At 37.5% G+C, this 23,169-nt stretch overlaps 1 protein-coding gene and 1 pseudogene across 15 annotated transcripts in view; both read right to left on the minus strand.

Moving 5' to 3' along the window:
* Positions 1 to 23,169, minus strand: part of DLG2 (discs large MAGUK scaffold protein 2) — a 2,140,731-nt gene that overhangs the window by 567,523 nt on the left and 1,550,039 nt on the right. For all 15 annotated transcript variants that reach the window (XM_066369745.1, XM_066369736.1, XM_066369732.1 and 12 more), the window contains one exon: positions 1,386 to 1,555. In XM_066369745.1, the coding sequence (XP_066225842.1) occupies positions 1,386 to 1,555 (170 nt within the window). The remainder of the gene's footprint in view (positions 1 to 1,385; positions 1,556 to 23,169) is intronic.
* LOC136390080 (U2 spliceosomal RNA) lies at positions 5,958 to 6,063 on the minus strand (annotated as a pseudogene).

Consider the following 23,169-nt stretch of genomic DNA (forward strand, 5'->3'; position numbering starts at 1 on the left):
AATTAGCACCCCCATGAATAGCTAGAAAATAAACTAGCTTATTTGTACCTATAGAAATACTATCCTTAACTAATTAGCACCGGTAGATATCCTTTCCTTCTATTGATGTAATTATTTTCCTTTCCGTTCTCACAAATACTCTTTGCCTTCACCTCATAACTGTAACACTATTTGGCTTTCATTCTAAAGCAGGGCTTCCTAGAAGACAATAATTTTTGGTCTAAAAGGAATATGTATTGCTTTTTACTTTGGCTTTTTATTTTCAGTTTAACGAGGCCTTGGGTTCAAGCCTAGCAGTTTGACCCTGGAGTGTGTACTTTAACCAGCAAGCTCTGGTTACCATATGACAGATATTATTTAACTGTGTTATTCTCATAAACCCCATGAGATACATGCTACCAAGATAAGACTTTAGTAATGAGGGGATTGTTCCAACTAATGTCACTTTGCTAGTAAGCAGCAGAACAAGGCTTCTAAACTCAGTTCTGCCTGGTTCTTCTCTCTGAGATCTTAAATACAACTCACTACCACCTCCCAGAGAAGGTGGTATACTTATTATTTTTAATCACATGTAACATTAGAGCTAAAATACATTTTAAGGGAAAGAGAAATGATTTACTAAAAGATTATAATAATTATCAACTTACAATCTTCTAAAATATTTAAAACACTTAAGCCAGTTATTAGATTTTTCTAAAATGTGTGACATACCATTAAGCTAATATGTATATTAAATGTCATCATTCTGAAAAGTAGAACCCAAAGAACTATTCTTAAAAATTAAAATAATTATTCATTTCACTGTTCATGTAATTCCCCAGTATAACTGCAATTACTATAAGAGAGATAATTTTTCTGAATATTTCAAAAAAATAAGTTTTAACTTATTTTGACTATTGCAAGTATAAAATGTTATTTAGTACTTGTTGGGTATAACATAAGAATATTACAAAATCAGAACAGATTACAACAGTGTTATAAAAATATGATCATTATGGTATTTCAGAATAGACTGTTTTAATTATTATTATCATTATTATTTTTCCAAATGGGAGTGGTAACCATTTATATCTGAAAAATTAGAAAGTATTAATATGCCAGCCAAGTTATGATGACCCAGTAGGATGTAAAATTTATAGAAAAAAATATAAATGGTTATTGTCACTATTGTTCATAAAGACATTTCTCCATAAATCTACTCTTTCCTCTGCGTTCACATTTAGAGTTTTGGTTTCTTGAACCTGCTGTAATAACTGCAATGCAGGGTATCAGATCTCCCGGTATACTCTAAATATTAGAGTACGTTGTAGGTGAGTTAGAGCATATACCTTCACAAAATGGTTTGTCAGTGATGTCCAACCGTGAGTCACTTATGGTTTCATTACCTTTAGGTCCTTTGAACAGTTTGATTTCCACAACCGTCTCCAAAATGGGTCGTCTCCTGCGCACGTACAGTCGAACGATAGACCCCGCCTCTTTGAGGGCTTCCACCGCTTTACTGTGGGAAACCTCTGACACGTCCACTTCGTTCACCCGCAAGATACAGTCGTTGACCCTGAGAGAAAGGAGAAACGCAAAGGTCAGAAGTGTCTGGGAGGACTTCTCAAAGAATATCATTATGACCTTCTCATCTTATAAAGTGGGGAAACAGCGAACATAAGCAATTTTAAAATGCTTACATTTGGACAGAATATTTCAAATGAAGAAAATTAAACAAAACATAACAAAACTTAAACTCCTCAGCTTCCTCAGCCTTCCCTACATTGAATGCACTATTGGCCAAGTCCCATCCTAACTCCGGTCCAGTCTGACAGGCTGTGATGTAGTTAGAAGGACACATATTTTAAAGTCTCTGCAAGTTACATCATAATTTTGACTGGTTTTAATTGGTTGGACTGAGGGGTACAGAACTTACTACTGTGAAGTACAAAGACATAACAAATGTGACTTTAAAGGTGAATTTTTAATATACTAGTTATAAAAATAATATGTAATCATTTTAGAAAATCTGAAAAATAAAACAATGTAGAAAGGAGAAAAAAAATATGACTTCATCATCTAAAATAAACCTGCTAGTTTTCTGAAAAATTATCTTTCAGTGTTTTCATGTTTGCTTGTTGTTTTTCTCAATCTTATCTCATAATATTATAGGTGTTGAAGTTCAGATTTTACAAAAGTTTAAAAAAAAATCTCAGATAATTCTTGTCCTAGGTACTTACTTTGAAAACTAAGAATTATGATAAATTCTACATTACTTTCCTTTTTTTTTTTTTTTGCCATTTTTACTTTGGAAAGAAAAATTTGGTTTTTCTATAAAAGCTTTCCAGGTAGTTTATAGTTACATGGCCATCAACTTCAAATCTCTCTTTTATGTCCATGATAATAATTAGTGATATTATTAGTAATGATAAGAATATGTAGCCTGAGACTAAAAAGATTTTGCCCTCTCTCAGCATGTTTTCTAGCATTCCCCATCTCAGTTTACTGTGTTGCTCAGAGTAAACAGTAAGGGGTGACTCTTGCTGGCCTCCTGTCTCCCACCACTACCACACAGTCAGCTCTACCTGTAAAGCGTATCTGCACTCCACCCAAGACTCCTCATCTTCACTGCAATCACACTGACTGAAGGCAACACCATCTCTCCCCTGGATTACTTCCACAGCTTCCTCACTACTCTCCCTGGATCGTCTCCAGTTGCCTTTCAACCTGTTCTCCACAGTGGCCAGGGTGAAGTGCACATGCTCAGTTGCTTACCCGCCTTTCGTTCACTCCCCAGTTCCTTCCTCCACACAGTGCCCGGTTTGGTTCAGGACATCTATTCCTTAGCACATGCTTGTTAAATGAATGAAAGAATAAGTCTAACTTCAAATATTGGGCCCTGAATTTCCTACTTTTCTAAGTATTTACAATTTTCTTAACCTCCCTAAGCCTCCATATTCTCATCTGTAAAATAGATATAATAGTAATACCTAGTATAAAGACGTTGGGGGGAAATTAAATGAGACAATGTATATATGAATTCTTAGCACACACTCTGGTATATTGTATGCACCTAATAAATAATTATTATTGGTAGCACTACAAATTTGTTGATTTATAATATCCTTAAGTATTGGATCCTTTCTATAATCTTGTGGAATAAAATTTATTATCCACACGATAGAAATGAGAGTCGTTCCTACTTGTTAAGTTTTTGTATAAATCTGTCAAAAATTTGGGTAGAGATTGGTTATGATCTCATATATTCCTATTTCAAAATTTGGGCTCTTTCTTCTTAGGCCCACATACAGTAAGACCTCAATGTCATTGATAGGGTCTGTAACTTTAAGCAAAACGACATATAACAAAACCAATTCTATCATAGGCTAATTGATATAAACAAAAATTAAATTCCTATAACATGTCATTAATGTTATAATGAAACAACATTGAATAAAATGATGTTGTTTGAGGACCTGCTGTATACCTAATGTGATGAACAGTTTCATGTATACTGTGTACATGATTCAAAATTACAACATGGTAGTAGAAATATTATAAAAAAAGTGTGGAAAGACTTTTCCTACCATTTTTGTCTATAACTTTTTGATACCTGTTTGAGGAGCTAAGTTATAACAACTCATATCTCAAATAAGAACACTAATTAGCCTCAAAATCATGAAATGGAATATTTCACTTACTAAGACTTAGTGATGTGATTTCATCATAACAGATGCTATGGCTTTAATAGGTTTACACATACATTTCCTCTTTGACTGACTAAAAAATAATTCATGGAAAACTACCAATTAAAATAGTTTTGAGAATGTAGGCATCATAGCTGCCAGCCTCCCTGAAGCAGCTGGTCCTTTGAGAGTGGGTAATTTTGTCATCTCACGATAATGCAAAAACATGTTTACCATCACTCTATGCTCAGAATACTAATCATATATTAAAATACTGCTTGCTGTAGAAGGGACTGGATGATACTGAAAAAAATTTCTGCATGATATATATTCAAACAAGTAAACTTTTTCCTTCTCTATACAGTGTAAGTGTTAATTGTCAATTGCTGGGGTAAGGAAATCACAGCCTAGATCAGATGGCTTCCCCTGAACACGTGGATGAAGTAGGCAGCTTTAGTGCACTGAGAAGAGCATTGGACTAACAGTGAGGAGGCTTGGATTTGAGTCCCAGCTGTGCATCAGCTGTGTGACCATGATCAAATTACTTCATCGCTTTGAACTTCAGTTTCCCATGAAAGAGAAGAGGTGTGCCTAGAGTTAGCTGGAGGAATAACCAGAGAGATAACAGAAATCGAGGTATGTATGTGTATACAGTTATACAGATACATCCGAGTGTCTCAGCTATTGATAGGTGAGACAAAGATGCTGTGCTCAAAGGGTCTGTGAAAAGGTATACAGGATGGAAATTGAAAATTTTAGAGGACCTACTATATGCCATACCATTCTGGTCACTTCACTTACTCGCACTTAAATCAGACCAAAGATGAAGCACTAATTCTCATTCTGCAGACAATTACATTTTACTGACAAGGTATAATGTTGGTGATGGCATGAACATGATTCCTACCTGGGACTGTATTTTTCTAGTACCTATGCTGATACAAGGTTATTCTGAATTGATTGTTTTAAGTTAAAAAAGATATTGGGATTATGAAGGGAAAAATTTATATTAAAATTCTAAAAATGGAAGGGAGACACCAGGCCAAACTACCCTTCCTTCCCGTCATTTCAAATAGCATTTGGTTAGAGGGTCATAGCTATTTAAAGTTATTTTACTTTCTCTACCAGTAGATAACCTTCGTGTTTATAGCCACCACTTGTATTCATTTAGTAATATAAATATATTACTAGCTTCAAAAATACTTTGCCCCAGTAAAAAGTGCAACCTTTATCATATTTCTGACCCATTGTGTTAGAAAGCCATTTACATACACATTTTCTCTCTACCCATGTAATTATGGGGATAGTTTCACTCTTTTAGTGCTTACTGTTCAGATATAAGTCTATAATATTCTTTTGTGGACCAGAATTGTCCATGAGATTAAAAGATTTATTGTCATCTTTCCCTAGTTTCATTTCCTTTGGACACTCTGGTATATTTCCATGAAGAAAATATCTCAAAAACAAACAAACAAAACATTTTATTATTAACATGTCCATGGAACCACATCTAAATTTTGCATTAAACAACTTAGTATTCTGGAACATAATATAGTATCAGTGAAAAGTCAAATCATACTTAACAGATCATTACATTTGTTAAGTTATATTATAGTATGAAGATATAATTTAAAATAACATAATGTATACTTTCTTTCATTGATATTAAAGAATGTTCTGCCAAAAAATAAGATTTGTGATTGTACACAACTTTTAAGGATATTAATTCATTAAAAATAACCACCAAGTGCTTGTGTTAAAAAATAAAAATTCCTCTTCCTTATGCATTTAAAAATACTGAAAGGATGGATGGATGTTCCTAAAAAAAAATTAAGAATAGGATTACCATGACCCAGCAATCCTTCTTCTTGGTATCTACCTAAAAAACTTCAAAATATTTATTCATGAAGATATATGTACTCCTATGTTTATTGCAGCATTATTCATGGTAGCCAAGAGATGAAGACAATCAAAATGTCCTTCAATAGATGATTGGATAAAGAAGATGTGGCACACATATACTATGGAATACTATATCTATAAGAAAAGATAAAATACTAGCATTTGCAACAACATGGATGGATCTTGAGAGTATCATGCTAAGTGAAATAAGTCAGACAGAAATGGACAAGAATCATATGATTTCACTCATATGTGGGCTATAAATCAAAAAGCAACAAATGAATGAATAAAACAAACAAATAAGAACAAAATTACTCATCAACACAGCATAGTGGTTACCAGAAGGAAGAGGGGGGAGGTTGAAAAGGGGGTAAAATTATAGTAACAGAAGAAGACTAAACTTTGAATGAAGAGCATGTAATAAAATATACAGGTGATGTATTATACTGATAAGAACATACTACACTTGATCTTAGCCAAAAGGCTGAGAAGTGATTCAGGTAAAATATTATATAAATGTATACAATCTTATTAATCAATGTAAACCCCAATAAATTTAATATAAAAAACTGGAAGAAAAGATAGTTTCAGTTCTTCCTTTGTGAGTGTAAAAATTATGAATATTTTTAAAGCATATGTCCACTTTTGTGTTTCTTCCAAAATTTTATATGGGCATATATCACAGCAGAGAATCTAAGAACAAGGACCTGGGAGACTTGGTCACATCCAAGTATATATAAATGAGATGTACTTAGGAGCTGTGTGACTTTGGGCAAGTCACCTTGACATCTCAAAGACTCAGTTTCTTCATCTGAAAATAGAAATTATAAGATTGGCATATGGACTAAGTGAGATAATACACATGAAATACTTAGCTCATTGCTTGACCAACAGTATGGTATTATGGTCTTGAAAAAGAGAAATGGGCCTGACCTGTGGTGGTGCAGTGGATCAAGCGTTGACCTGGAATGCTGAGGTCACCAGTTCAAAACCCTGGGATTGCCTGGCCAAGGCACATATGGGAGTTGATGCTTCCTGCTCCCCCCCCTCTATCTCTCTCTTTGTCTCTCTTCTCTAAAATAAATAAATAAATTTTAAAAAGAGAGAGAAATGAATACTTTCTTAACAAAGGATGAGAAGAGACCATTATCAAGGGAAAAGGATGCTAAGGGAAAAAAAAGAGGGAGCTACAGTTAAGACACTGAAAAAACTTTTGAAATTTTGCATAAAGAAAGAAGCAAGAAATGTAATGAATGAGATTTGGGGGAGGAAAAATGCAAAACAGGCTTTTAGTTAAGTCTTATTTTATGGAATATGAGTTAATTATCCCTTCATCTTTCTCTACTCCTACCTACAGAAAAACAATCAGTTGTTCTGATATAAACTATAGCTCTATGACATATTTGGCTTAAGCGTCTAAAAATCAGCATGCTTGGTAGAATTCCCACCATTTCAAGCCTGCTCTGTCTTTGTCCCTCTCTGCACATTTAACTGCATCCAGTCACACGCAGACCTCTCAAGGCTTGATTCAAAAGCAGGTTTTAGGTCACAGGTCTGAAACTTAATTCTGCAGTAGCTATTGGTTATTACAGGGTGTCCCTGGCTTATCTTTTATTGTCTCCACTTAGTACTACTCTCTTTGGTCAGAGAGATGAATCAATTACCGACCAAAGGGTTACATCATGGAAAAACCTAATAAATGTTTAATGTGCTGAATAAAATGCAATAATTCATTATCCAATAGAAAACACTAGCTGGAGAATTATACTGCATACATCTAATGAAAATAACCAGTTAAAACAACCAGAATATATTTAAAATAAATAACTATAGATTTTACACAAACCACAATGAAAACAGAAAAGCTCTCAAGGTTAAAGTAGCAAAACTGTCTCCTGATTCTTTATTTTTTATTGTTTTTAAATTTATTGTGTTAACATGGATTCAGGTGTCCCACTCAATATATAATACCTTCACCTTTCAAAATGTGCTCCCCATTACACCCTCATTTCCTTCCTCCCCCTGACTCCCAACCCCTCTTCCCTTTGGGACTGCTGTCCTGTTATCTGTACCTATGCATTATGTATATATAATTTCACTAATCCCTTTACTTTCTCTGATCCCATCCCCTCATCCTCCTTTCCTCTGACAGCTGTCCCTCTGCTCCCTGTGACCCTGCTTCTGTCTCTATTCTGTTCCTCAGGTCACTGTGTTCATTAGATTCCACATATAAGTGAGATTATATGATATTTATCTCTCTCTGCCTGGCTCATTTCACTTAGCATAATAATCTCCAGGTCTATCTAGGCCATTGCAAAAGGTAAGATTTCCTCCTTTTTTATGGACATATAGTATACCATTTTGTATATGTACCACACTTTTTCCACTCATCCACTGATGGACACTTGAGCTATTTCCAGATCTTGGCTATTTTAAACAATGGTTTGATAAGCATCAGGGTGCATTTCTTCTTTTGAATTAGTGTTTTGGGATTCTTAGGATATATTTCTAAAAGTGGGATAGCTGGGTCAAAAGGCAGTTTTATTTTTAATTTTTTGAGAAAATGCCATACTGTTTTCCACAGTGGCTGCAAAGTCTGCATTCCCACCAGCAGTGCAGGAGGGTTCCCTTTTCTCCACACCCTCATCAGCACTTATTCTGTGTTGATTTGTTAATGAGTGCCATTCTGACAGGTGTGAGGTGGTATCTCATTGTGGTTTTAATTTGCATTTCTCTGATGATTAGTGATTTTTCATCTGCCTATTGGCCATCTGTATGTCCTTTTGGAGAAGTATTTATTCAGTTCCTTTGCCCATTTTTTAATTGGGTTGTTTACCTTCCTAGTGTTGACCTTTAGAAGTTCTTCATAAATTTTTGTTATTAACCCCTTATCAGACATATCAGTGAATATGTTATCCCATTGTGTGGGTTGTATTTTTATTTTGTTAATGGTGTCTTTTGCTGTACAAAAGCTTTTTAGCTTGATATAGTCCCATTTGTTTATTTTGTCCTTTATTTCACTTGCCCAAGGAGATATATAGGCAAAACTATTGCTGTGAGAGATATCACAGAATATACTGCCTATGTTTTCTTCCGAGATTTTTATGGTTTTGCAACTTACATTTAAGACTTTTATCCATTCTCAGTTTGTTTTTGTGAATGGTGTAAGTTGGTGATCTAGTTTTCTTTCTGTTTTTTTTTGCTTGCACGTACCTGTCCAATTTTCTCAACATCATTTACTAAAGTCTTTATTCTATTGTATACTCTTGCCTCCTTTGTAAAATATTAATTGACCATAAAAGTATAGGTTTATATCTGGGTTCTCTGTTCTGTTCCATTGTTCTGTATACCTGTTATGCTAATATCAAGCTGCTTTGATTACAATGGCCTTCTAGTATAACTTGATGTGGAAGTGTGATACCTCCCACTTTACTCTTCATTTTCAAGATTGCTGAGGCTATTTGGGTTCTTTTCTGGTTCTATATACATTTTTGGAATATTTGTTCTAGATCTGTGAAGTACACCACTGGTATTTTAATAGGAATTGCATCAAATCTATAGATTGCTTTGGGTAGTATGGACATTTTCATGATGTTAATTCTTTCTCTCCATAAACATGGTATATACTTCTACTTGTTTGTATCTTCCTTGATTTCTGTTTTCAATGTATTATAATTTTCCAAGTATAAGTCTTTACCTCCTTGGTTAAATTTATTCCTAGGTACTTTATTTTTTTGTTGTTTCAATAGCAAAAAGGATTGTTTTCTTAAATACTGTTTCTGACAGTTTGTCGTTGATGTATAAAAATGCCACTGATTTCTGAATATTAATTTTATATCCTGCCACCTTGCTGAATTCATTTATCAGGTCTAGTAGTTTTTTGACTGAGACTTTAGGATTTTCTATGTACAGTATCATGTCATCAGCAAATAATGACAGTTTTAATTTTTTTACAATTTGGATGCCTTTTGTTTCTTCTTCTTGTCTGATTGCTGTGGCTAGGACTTCCAGAACTATGTTGAATAAGAGTGGTGAAAGGGGACACCCCTGTCCTGTTCTTGATATTAAGGGGATTGTTTTTAATTTTTGCCCATTGAGGATGCTGACTGTCAGTTTGTCATAGATGGCCTTTATTATGTTGAGGTATATTCTCTGTATTCCCATTTTGTTGATAATTTTGACCAGAAATGGATGATGGATTTTATCAAGTGCTTTTTCTGCATCTATTGATATAATCATGTAATTTTTATCCTTGCTTTTGTTTAGATAATGAACCACATTTATTGATTTGTGAATGTTGTACCAGCCTGGCCTTCTGGAATGAATCCCACTTGATCATGATGTATGATCTTTTTGATGTATTGCTGGATCCCATTTGCTAATATTTTGTTGAGAATTTTAGCATCTCTGTCCATCAGGGATATTGGTCTATAGCAGTGGTAGTCAACCTGGTGCCTACTGCCCACTAGTGGGCGTTCCAGCTCTCATGGTGGGCGGTAGCAGAGCAACCAAAGTATAAATAAAAAGATAGATTTAACTACAGTAAGTTGTTTTATAAAGATTTATTCTGCCAAACTTAGCAAAAATTCAACATAAAGTACTTGGTAAGTAATTATTATTATATGCTTTAACTTGCTGTAACTCTGCTTTATAAATTTTATAAAGTAAAGTTACTTCCCTACTTTATAAATCACCATTACTGTGGAACTGGTGGGAAGTTAGAAAATTTTACTATTAACAGAGATACAAAAGTGGGTGGTAGGTATAAAAAGGTTGACTACCCCTGGTCCATAGTTTTCTTTCTTTGCAGTGTCTATACCTGGTTTTGGAATGAGGATATGCTTGCCTCATAAAATGAGCTTGGAAGTCTTCCCTCCTCTTGAAGTTTTTGAAATGGCTTGAGAAGAATAGGTGTTAATTCTTCTTTAAATGTTTGGTAAAATTTGCCTATGAAGCCATCTGGCACAGGGCTTTTGTTTATTGGGAGTTTTTTTTATAACTGTTTCAATTTCATTTGTTGTAATCAGTCTGTTTAGGTTTTCTGATTCTTCCAGATTGAGTTTGGAAGATTGCATGTTTCTAGAAATTCATCTATTTTGCCCACACTGTCTAATATTTTGGCATATATATAATATATTTTCATAATATTTTCTTACAATCCTTTGTATATCTGTGGTGTCAGTTGTTACTTCTCCACTTTCATTTCTTTTATTCCTAGACTTATTATATGTGCATTAAGGACAAATAATACTGAAAAGTTTATTTAAGAAAAGACAGGTGCTTTATGCTAGCAAACATAGAAAAGACTGTGTGCGCGCGTGCGCGCGCACACACACACACACACACACACACACACACAAATTGAGGCTAACCTAAATGGTTTCAAATTATTATGGTCTTTTCTAAATCTACTTATGTCTGTCTTTTCTCTCCCAGTGCTCTCTCATGAAGCACACAGAAGTGTTCCCTGAGAATTTTTAAAGTCTACCACCAGCTAAGGTTTCTTCTTGTTGAAACTTCTGACTTTAAAAATCCCATTATTTCATTGACCTTATTAGGTGCTATTGAGTCTACTAAAACTGAGGGTAAAATAACATCTTATTTTACCTGTTAAATTTAATTTTCTCAATAAACTAAAAACAACAAAAAAAAAATCAGTGTAATTGAACAGTTTTCCAGAAAAGAAAAAGAACTAATGTTTTAGAAGCATCAGGTATGTACTAATATAGTAATATCTACTGGGACTTTTTCTCTAATAAGCATCCATATGTTGCAGGAGGAGTGGCACGTTCACCCAGCTTATCATGGACCATTTGTCAAGTGTGGCCAGTCCCTATTTGGGGAATCTAGAATTAAAATCATGAGATTCAGAAGTTCTGCCTGAACAGATGAATTAAAATCTCAAGAGCTCAATATTGGGACAATTTCTTCCATGGAAATTACAAAATAGTAAAAGGTTATTTGAAAAAATATAGGGAACAAAGAAGGAATAAGAAGCAAGAGCTTCAGAAAGAGGGAGGAAACATCGTGGGCTCCTCAGAGTCCTTCCCCACGGTCCACGGCTATTCTTCCCAGCATGTAGTTGTCCAATTTATCCTTGGAGAAAATATTCCAAGTATCTTTCTAATTCATTCCCCTTTTTGATTAAGTAAGCACAGGTGGATCTTCATTACTTGACAAAAAAAAAAAATTCTAACATAGATTGAGTTTGTGCCCAGCACTTTACATAAGTTATCTTCCTTACCTCATTTCTATGTTCCTTTTAATACTTAATTCAAATTTATGTTGTCTTTTGGGAAGTCATCCCTGGCTCAACTGGCTTGTCCCGTGTCTCCTTCCTTGGTAACCAATGCAGAATATTAATAGGGTTCCTAGACATAGCAATTAAGTTATAGGACCCCCAAACCAGTTAAATTTGGATTTCAAATAAAACAATATTATTGAGATAAATACCTTTTTAGTGTAAGTATGTTAAATACCATGTTTGGAAATACACTGCTCACAAAAATTAGAGGATATTTCAAATGAATATGAAGCTATAAAATATTCCTTAATTTTTTTTTTTTTTTTTCATTTTTCTGAAGCTGGAAACAGGGAGAGACAGTCTGACAGACTCCCACATGCGCCCGACCGGGATCCACCCGGCACACCCACCAGGGGCGACGCTCTGCCCACCAGGGGGCGATGCTCTGCCATCCTGGGCGTCGCCATGTTGCGACCAGAGCCACTCTAGCGCCTGAGGCAGAGGCCACAGAGCCATCCCCAGCGCCCGGGCCATCTTTGCTCCAATGGAGCCTTGGCTGCGGGAGGGGAAGACAGAGACAGAGAGGAAAGCGCGGCGGAGGGGTGGAGAAGCAAATGGGCGCTTCTCCTGTGTGCCCTGGCCGGGAATCGAACCCGGGTCCTCCGCACGCTAGGCCGATGCTCTACCACTGAGCCAACCGGCCAGGGCAAAATATTCCTTAATTTTTGTGAGCAGTTTTTAATTATAATGCTCTGGCCAGTTGGCTCAGTTGTAGATCATCATCCCAGCTTGTGGATGTCCTGGGTTTGATTCCCAGTCAGGGCACACAGGAGAAGTGACCATCTGCTTCTCCACCCCTCCCCCTCTTAATTCTTTCTCTCTCTCTTCTCCTCCTGCAGCCATGGCTCTATTGAAGTGAGTTAGCCCTTGGTGCTGAGAATGGCTCCATGGCCTCTGCCTCAGGAGCTAAGAAGAGGTTGGTTGCTCAGCAACGGAGCAACACTCCAGATGGGCAGAGCATTGCCCCCTAGTGGGCTTGCTGAGTGGATTCCAGCTGGGACAATGGGGCACATGTAGGAGTCTGTCTCTGCCACCCCTCCTCGCACTGAAATAAAAAATAGAAATAGTTATACTGAAAAATTACTTGTGTTTGCTATTTAAATTGAACTAAGTGTACTATATTTTTAAAAATACAGTATTTATAAAAGTACTGAGCTGTGCTTATTACAATGAACTATGTTCTTCAGTTTATTTAAGTGGCATAATGCTTGACATATAGTAGGGGTTATTTGTATTATGTACTGTGCATATATTCTTTAAGCAGAAACATTAAATGGTAGGCATTGCTTCCTTCATTCTTCAGTAGAAACTAAAGTTCTAAAAGGCCTATAATGATGGTAACTGGTAATCTCAAAGCTCATGCACTGCACCATCTATTCCTCTCAGGTTTGTTAAAAATCATCTCAAAGCTCTAAATAATCTCAAAGCTCATGCACTATACCACACACACCTCTTTGTTTTGTTAAAAATAATTCTAGAAATTATTTAAGGACCAATCCAGCTGCTGACCATCAGTAGGGTTAAGTATCATACTGGAAAGCAGTAAAGCTAAGTCAAATAACAAACTCGAGATCAATGGTTCTCAGACTTCAGAGTGCATTGGATTTCTTTGGAAGGCTTATTCTATCACACATTGCTGGGCGCCATCTGTAGAGACTGTCTGATTCAGTATGTCTGGAGCAGAAAACATGATTCCCATTTCCAGTAAGTTTTTAGGTGTTTCTGGTCTGGGACCATATTCTGAAAACCAGTGCTCTAGGTTTTGAAAGGTCATTGTACTTGGCTCATGTATGATTTATTTAAAAATAACAGGTGTACTCAGGCTTACGTAGACCCAAGTGACTGTGATAAAAGTCCTAAGCTCTGACTCTGGACCCAATCCCTTTAATGTTGCAGCTTTTCATTATTTGGAATGAAGTCTTGAAGGGAATCTGGACCGGGAGACTACAGCTGCAACACCATGTGAGACTATGCATATACACGAACCATTTTCTAGCCCGCATTTTAGAACTGATGTTCTTTTCCTTCAGCAAAGACCAAATGCTAGCTACCTCATTTTACATTTTAAAAATAGGGCTTCTGCTTCTTGTCTCTAATTCTGGGTGAGAGTAACTCGGGTTTATGCTCCACAGAAGTCATCTCTTAGAATGAATATACTGTTTTTCTCTTTTCATTTACCACTTCATTTCCCTTATATGAAATGCTTGCTTGTAGGATTCTCTGCAGCTGTCATCTGGGAAGGATGACAATAGGGGAAGAAACTGCTATTTCAGCATCAGTAATTGGCCTTTTGGCACTTTCCCAGCAAAGCACACAGACCAGTAACAAATCTCTAGCTAGGTAAATTTTAGTGAACACAACATGGAAAAGAGGCACTGAACGGGAATTTCATAAGCAGAGAATCATAGAAATAGACATTACTTAGCCCACTAGCCCAATGCTCTGTGCTCACAGGTGGGAGTACATCTCAGTTTTCATTTAACAAGGTCCTGGTATCTCCCAACTGGGTTACTGCAGTAGCGTTCTGGCTAATAATTTTCCTGATGCCAGGTTAACTAGTCCCTTTCCACTTCATCCTGATTTACAATCTGAGCTCTGCTTCCACTTCCTGGAGCAACCCTATCTCGTTTCCTCTTCCCTCAAAATTCAGCAAGAGTTAGCCCATATAAAATAAAAGCTGTGTTTAATTTATCTTTGCATTCTTAGTGTCTTATACACAATTGTCAGTTAAGAATGAAGGAGCACCATAAAAGGGCCTCTAATCTGGCTTCTTTTTATACCTATCAAACTCCTGCTCCAGCCAATCCATATCTGCACTGGCCCGAGAACAGAATGAGTTCATTCCTGCTTCTGCATTTTAGCTCATGGTGCTTTGTGCTTCCCAAATGCCCACCCCAAATCAGTCCAATTCAAGAACAAGGTCACACTCCACAGCTTCATGAAATATTTTCCAATCACTCAAGCCCTCATTGACCATAATGCCTAAAGTACAAACACGTGGTAGATTCTCATATGTTGGTGCAGCTACTTTGGAAAAAATCATGGAGGTTTCTCAAAGATTTAAACACAGAACTGTCATATGATCAACAATTTGACTTTTGAGTATTTACACAAAGGAAACAAAAATATTAATTAAAAAAGATATATGCACCCTCACATTCATTGTAGCATTATTTATAATAGCCAAGATATGGAAATAACCAAAGCATCCAACAATAGATAAAAAGATAAAGAAGATGTGACACATTATGTGCTTTTATACATATATTTGATTATATATTATATATCTATACACATACATCTCATATATATGTGATTTGGTACCTCTTAGAATTTAAAAAAGAGTACTACCCATTAATCAATACATTTTAAAATGCTGAATTTAATTTCCTATTCTCCTATACTCAAATATACCCATACCTTTATATGGATCAGCATATATAAAATTCATAGTTATTCATTTTCTCATTCTACTTTGATTGGAATTTATGATACTGATGAACATTTCAGTGAAAAGTTGAGAAGCACAGAGCACAGTATGGTGAGGAGAATACTGAGTTATAAACCAGATGAGAATTCTAGTCCTGGTTCTGCTACTTTCTACTTAAATATATATTTAATTTTAATTTTTTAATTTATTGAGTTGACATGGTTTCAAGTGTCTCAGTCAAGACAATACCCTCTACACAGCACATTGTGCCCACCTCATATCCCATGCAAAAATTTTATTTTAAATCCCTGTGTTTAAGTTGAGTTCAATGATTTTGAAATTCTCCTCTAGCTCTGTTGCTCTCTAAATCTGAGTTTGGGTCAGCCTGGCCACTATCTCTGCTTGGAAGTCTGGAGTGCTCCTCAAATGGAGCCGAAAGCCAAATTGTCCTTATCTCCCCTCCACTGAACACTCTGCACTTCCCTTTTCTTTTGTAGCAACGTAAATCATTCCATCAACAAAAATAGGAAGTCCTCCTTCTCTCTCAGCCACACGTCCAATTGGTCACACAATAATTTTTTGGATTTAACTTTTCCTTTAACTCTACTTATCCTAAGATCTGGCCTTTATTATCAATTACCTAGATTCTGCAGAAACATTTGCATCTTCTTGCCTCTAGTTTTGCCCCTTATTTATAAGCCATCTTCTAGTTATTGCCAGGATGCTGTTATTGAGATATATACCCGTTTGCTTTATTCCCCTATTTATTAGGCTTTGACTGCTCTCCATTACTTACAGCAGGTTTTCAAACATTTTTAATATTTAAGCAAAGTAGCTTTTTCTTCAAATCTTACTCAGAAGTCACATATGTATATTTACAATTGTTTCTATAGAACAAAGGCAACTTTTCTGGGATGTCTGCAGTGGAAGGAAAGGGAATCAAATCACAGCCTATATGGGAGGCATCCAGAGGCCAGACACCACATATGACTGAGTAGGGGCTAGTGAGCTCTGAAAGAAATCCAAGCCAAGCACCCTGGTGCTGACCTGCGTCTCCTGAACTGAGTTTCATTTTCTCCATCATATAAAGACCTTCTATGGTCCTATGATCCAATGCTCAGAGGGCTCTGTGGAATGCAGATTGACTCTACCTGCTTTTTCTTTTTTTTAAATAAAGTTCAAAGACCTTCACATAAGTTTTTCTATAACCTGGTTGCTACCCAGTTCCCTAGTCTAGTCTTTTGTTATATCATTAAAGTTTCTTTAAACATCATGCAGTTTATGATCCAGGCCTCTCCCTCTGCCTGGAGTAGTCATCTCTGACCCCACATTTTTCTGCACCATCCAAGAGGTCCCAGATCCAACAGACCATGGGTACAGCTCATACTTTGGACCATGCAGAAACACTACCCAAACTCACCCATGAGTGACACACTTCAGGGGTGGATTCCGTGAGTACCAGAGCCCTGCTGTAGTGAGTTATGCTCTGTAGGGTGAGCCACTGCACAGCAGATCCCCCATAGTGGTCAGGCCAGTCCTTGCAGCTGACTGACTTGGGAGAAAATGCTTCTCATTTATGTGCCAACAGCAATCCAGGATCAACTATAACTGGAGGGTGTACACAGCCCACACGTGAAAAGCCCAGCATGGAGGACCAGGAAAATAGAGCCACTGGACAAGATAGGACACCTCAGCCCAGGAGACATAGTATCTCTATCTGATACATAGAAACAAACACAGGGATGCAGACAAAGTGAACTGACAAATAAACATGTACCAAATGAAAGAACAAGACAAATCTCCGGAAAAATAACTAAATGAAATGGAGACAAACAATCCATCAGATTCAGAGTTAAAAATACTGGTTATAAGAGGCTTAACGAATTTAGAAAAAGAGTAGAGGAACTTAGTGAGAACTTCAACAAAAAGACAGGAAACATAAAGATAGAACTAGAAAATATAAAAAAGAACCTGTCAGAAATGAAGAATACGGCCTGACCTGTGGTGGCACAGTGGATAAAGCATCGACCTGGACTGCTGAGGTCGCCGGTTCGAAACCCTGGGCTTGCCCGGTCAAGGCACATACGGGAGTTGATGCTTCCTGCTCCTCCCCCCTTCTCTCTCTCTCACTCTTTCTCTCTCTCTCCTCTAAAATGAATAAATAAATAAAATAATTAAAAAAAAAAGAAATGAAGAATACACTAACTGAGATGAAGAATACATTACAGGGAATCAACAGCTGAGTTGTTAAACAGAAAATTAAATCAGCCATTTGGTAGATAAAGAAGTATAAAACTCTCAATGAAACAGCAAAAAGAATATAGAATCCAAAAAAATGAGAGAGTTTAAGGAGCCTCTGGGACAACTTCAAGTGTACCAATGTCACATCATGGTGGTACTAGAAGGAAAAAGGAGAGAGCAAATAATTGAAAACCTATTTGAAAAAATAATAACAGTAATTTCTTTAAATTGGTGAAAGAAATAGATATACAAGTCTTGGAAGCTTAGAATTTTTTTTTTTTGTATTTTTCTGAAGCTGGAAACGGGGAGAGACAGTCAGACAGACTCCCGCATGCGCCCGACCGGGATCCACCCAGCACGCCCACCAGGGGCGACGCTCTGCCCACCAGGGGGCGATGTTCTGCCCCTCTGGGGCGTCGCTCTGCCGCGACCAGAGCCACTCTAGCGCCTGGGGCAGAGGCCAAGGAGCCATCCCCAGCGCCCAGGCCATCTTTGCTCCAATGGAGCCTTGGCTGTGGGAGGGGAAGAGAGAGACAGAGAGGAAGGAGGGGGGGGGGGTGGAGAAGCAAATGGGCGCTTCTCCTATGTGCCCTGGCCGGGAATCGAACCCGGGTCCCCCGCACGCCAGGCCGACGCTCTACCGCTGAGCCAACCGGCCAGGGCCTTTTTTTTGAGACAGAGAGACAGTCAGAGAGAGGGGCAGACAGGGACAGACAGACAGGAATGGAAAGAGATGAGAAGCATCAATCAGTTCTTTGTTGCAGTTCCTTAGTTATTTATTAATTGATTTCTCATATATGCCTTGACTAGGGGGCTACAGCAGACCAAGTAACCCTTTGCTCGAGCCAGTGACCTTGGGTCCAAGCTGGTGAGCCTTGCTCAAACAAGATGAGCCCATGCTCAAGCTGGCGACCTCGGGGTCTCGAACCTGGGTCCTCTGCATTCCAGTCCAATGCTCTATCTACTGTGCCACCGCCTGGTCAGGTGGAAGCTTAGGGAATTTCAATCTTGGTGAACCCAAAGAGACCCACATGAAGATATATCAAAATTAAAATGGCAAAGGTTAAAGACAGAGAAAATCTTAAAACAGCAAAAGAAAAGCAGTTAGTTACCTCTAAGCAAGCTCTCATAAGTTATCAGCTGATTTCTCAACAAAAATTATGCAGGCCAGAAGGGATTGGCAAGAAATATTTCAGCAAAGTGATATATAGTAAGAACCAATGACCAAAACCACTCTACCCAGCAAAGCTATCATTCAGAATTAAAGGACAAACAAAGATCTTCCCAGACAAGAAAAAGCTAAGGAACTTCACCACCACCACAGCAGTATTACAAAAATGTTAAAGGGTGTACTTTAAGAAGTATAGGAATATGCTATGAAAATATGCAGAGTTAGGAAAACAACTAGAGACAGTGAAGCGCCCTAGGGTGAAAGCCCTGAGTGGACGCGAGTCCAAGGGCCTCCCTGACCCCATACTGGAAACAGTGTGTACTGAAAACACGATAAGATTCAGAAACAGAAAATGTTTAAGATCTCAGAACAGAGATTAGAAGTCAGCATGTTCTTTGTTCTTTACTTCACCCCCTGAAAACTTCTGCTGTCTGCTTCCTTGAGTTATTTGTACTGGCTAATAAACATCTGAGTAAGGCTGGGGATGGTGCTTCAGTCCTTCCATCTGCTGACTGGGGCTGTTGCTTCCCCTCAGAACATGTCATCTAGTCTCCGAGTAGTTCATTGTTGTCATGACAGAGAAAGAGGGAAAAAAAAGTAAAAATATGGATAATAAAATGGCAATAAATATGTATCTACCAACAATTAAATGCAAATGGATTATATGCTCCAATCAAGACACATGGTGGCTGAATGAGTAACAAAACACTTACATATGCTGTCTACAAGAGACTCACTTCAGATCAAAAGACAAACACAGACAGAAAGTAAAGCGATAGAAAAAAATATTGCATAAAAATGACAAAAAAAAGCTGAGGTAGCAATACTTTTATCAGACAAAACAGACTTTAACAAGGGCTATAACAGAGACATAGATGTACTCAGCAATTCCACTTCTGGGTATTTATCCAAAGAAACCCAAAACAGCAAATTGAAAATATATATATATTCATACAGTCATTGCAGCATTTTTTTAAACAATAGCCAAGATATGTAAGCAACTTAAGTGTCCTTCAAAAGATGAATGGGTAAAAAGGAAGTCGTGCATATATGTAAAGAAATATGACTCAGCCATGGAAAGGAATGGAATCTTGTCATCTGCAACATCATGGATGAACCTACAGGATATTGTGCTGAGTGAAAAAAGGCAGACAGAGAAAGATCAATGTCAGATTATTTCACTTATATGTGGAACCTAAAAAAACTAAGTAAATAAACAGGCAGAACAGAAACAGAGTCATAGGTATAGAGAACATTTTGATGGTGGCCTGATGGGAGGGGTGCTGAGGGGGAAGGGAGAAAAAGGTGAAGAAACTGAGAAGTACAGACTGGTAGGTACAGAACAGTCATGGGGATGTCAAGTTCAGCACAGGGATTACAGTCAATAAAAATGTAATAACTATGTATGCTGCTGTCAGGTGGGATCTGGATTTACCGGTGTGATAACTTTAAGTTATATAAATGTCTAATCATGGCGTTGTACACCTGGAATTAGTATAGTGTTTTGTGTGTCCACTGTAATTGAAAAATAAAAAATAATTTTAAAAAATTAAAAAATAAATAAATAAGAACTCCCATGAAAAGGCTAGGTCTAAACAATAGCAATTTATCACCAATGGTAAGATTTCAAATGTCAGTTGCGAGAGATATCTAACACACAAACACATGCACACTCAAGCAATATTTATTAAGTATCTGCTGTACAGGGCCAGGTATTAGGTAGGCACTGAGCACACAGTGAGGAACGAGAAAGACACTGATGGCCTCTGACATAGGGAGTTGGGAGGAGAAGTTTTAGAAAAAGGCCCCAAATCTTATCACAGGGGCAGCAGCCTTATTCTTTACACAGGAGACTAGTTCTAGCTTAAGCACATATTTTAAACTTTAGAATTTAGGTTTTAGTTTCAAGATTATGTTTATTATTCTTATGATTATTTTAATTCTTGGAGCTGAATTTTCACAGACAGAGGATAATTAAATCATAAGCAGGAATTCACATATTCCATGTGGCAAACTGCTTGTGATCTTGCTCCTTATTTTGAACCGTTCTTCATTAACATAAATACAAAAGTTGTGCCGTAATGTCCCCTCATGGGAAGTGTGTAGTAACTTATGAGCCAACTGACACTCTGAACACTTCTACTTATGCCAAACAAATACGTATTATTTATATTTTATTTTTTGTATTTTTCTGAAGTTGGAAACAGGGAGGCAGTCAGACAGACTCCCACATGCGCCCAACCAGGATCCACCCGGCATGCCCACCAGGGGGCGATGCTCTGCCCATCTGGGATGTTGCTCTGTTGCAACCAGGGCCATTCTAGCACCTGAGGCAGAGGCCACGGAGCCATCCTCAGCGCCCGGGCCAACTTTGCTCCAATGGAGCCTTGGCTGCGGGAGGGGAAGAGAGAGACAGAGAGGAAGGAGAGGGGGAGGGGTGGAGAAGCAGATGGGCGCTTCTCCTGTGTGCCCTGGCCGGAAATGGAACCCAGGACTCCTGCACGCCAGGCTGACGCTCTACCACTGAGCCAACCGGCCAGGGACAAATACGTATTATTTGATAGTGAATGATTTCAGCAATTTATGAGATGTAGAACATATTTAAAAGAAAATTTTCAACACTTTAAAATTGCAAATATTATATCTCACAGTGAGTAAATTTACAGGTTGTTATAGGTAATCAATTTTTAGTATTTGTACAGTTCAATAACAAATCAGGTACCTATATAACTTAGATTTTATTTTATTTTATTATGTTTTCCTATGAGAATGTAAGTTTTATGAATAAATAATCTTGCCTCTAATTTTTACCTTTTTCATCACCGATGGATGGCACAGCTCCTCACACTGTAAGGCAACATCATCCACTCAGTTTTCCATGTTACTTGACTTCCTTCACCTTTATGGGGCAGCTGTGTTAGGCTTGCTTGCTGGTTTACTGGCTGCAAGCCCTTTTTCCTGATTAGTGAGTGCGTGAGCACGTGTTTACACCCAGAGAGATGGGGAACTGCAGATGGCAGATTGCCTGCCTGCCACTGTGAGGGGCCATTTTCTGAGAAGAGGTTTTCCCCTGCCTGTGTGCTTGTCTGCTGTTGTGAGACTTTATTAAACGAAATGGCCCAACCCTTTTCGGCTCCACAGTATTTTCACCGTCTGCCAGAATCCAATGTGAACCTGCCTGGCCTCAGCCACCAGCATTACAACCCTCTATCTCCAATCCATCAGCAAGATCAGTTGATTTAACTCTAAAACATATTTCGAGCCATCCATTTCTCTCCTTCTCCACTGCTACCACGCCGAGTTCCCTCCACTTCTCTCCGGACACATTGACTCACTGGTTGTACTCTCATTCTCTATAATACATTCTCTACATGGAAGCCATAAATAGTTGAAACAAATTAATGAATGAATGAAGGGATAAACAAACAAATAATAGTTCTATCTAGTTTGGAGTGGATTTGTCAACAATAAAGTATATACAATCTTGCTGCCTAAATTTGAATTCTAATAGCTCTAGCTCAAAACCCACCTGAAATTCAAAGCCATAATTACTGGAACTACTTAGCATTGTCAAAGACTGAATAATTCTCTCTACAGCAAATAATGCTAAATTGCCTGGAGGTGCTAATTTCCGAGGGTAGTTGATTAGTAATGCTGTTTTCTGACCTTTTCTGAGCTGCAATAATCAGCTGTTATTGTTTATGTGATTTCATAACACCCATACCCCGCATCTCTTCCTAGGCTAATTCATATTTCATAAAATAAACTCAAATTAATTTTGTGTTGAAAACTCATGACACATTTTGAAAGACTAGACATATTTTATGATTTCATAACCACAACTGGAGCTCCCTGATTTCATGTTGAAACTAGTTTTTGCAAATGGTATCTCAGTCCAATATTGTTCATTCAGCTGTGGACATAAAGCTCAGAGGCCTGGGGAGGGATGGTAGCCAGGTAGGGGCACCAAAAGAAGTATCTTTATTCACAAATATCTTCCTGTTTTCAGTAATTGGGTGTCATTTGAAGTCATAATTTTCTCTTGTGAAGTGAGAACAAAACCAAAACAGCGTTGGGGGTCTGTCCTCCACACATTATAACCATCCGTGTAGACAATTGGACTGCATTTTGGAGTATGGTTAGACCAGCAAACTCTATGAGACATTTTATGGAAGATCTTTCAATTAGAGGAGGCCAGAGGCAAGAGGGCAGTGGAGGAGAGAAGCTTCCAGAAGATAAAGAAGATCAGAAAAGAGATCCAAAAGTAAAATCAGACATTTCCTGGGAGTACTGTGGTGGCGGATGCGGGAACCCCTGGGAATAGTGTTTATAAAACAGTCCAACAACATTTTGTTTTATTCTTAAGGCCTGAGAATATGCCAGGCAGGTATGACTTCATTTTAAAATAAAAATCTGAGGATTAGACAAGTTAAAAGTTACTTAAATTCATGCAGCA

The sequence above is a fragment of the Saccopteryx leptura genome, chromosome 1 (assembly GCF_036850995.1).
Source record: "Saccopteryx leptura isolate mSacLep1 chromosome 1, mSacLep1_pri_phased_curated, whole genome shotgun sequence".
NCBI classification, from domain to species: domain Eukaryota; kingdom Metazoa; phylum Chordata; class Mammalia; order Chiroptera; family Emballonuridae; genus Saccopteryx; species Saccopteryx leptura.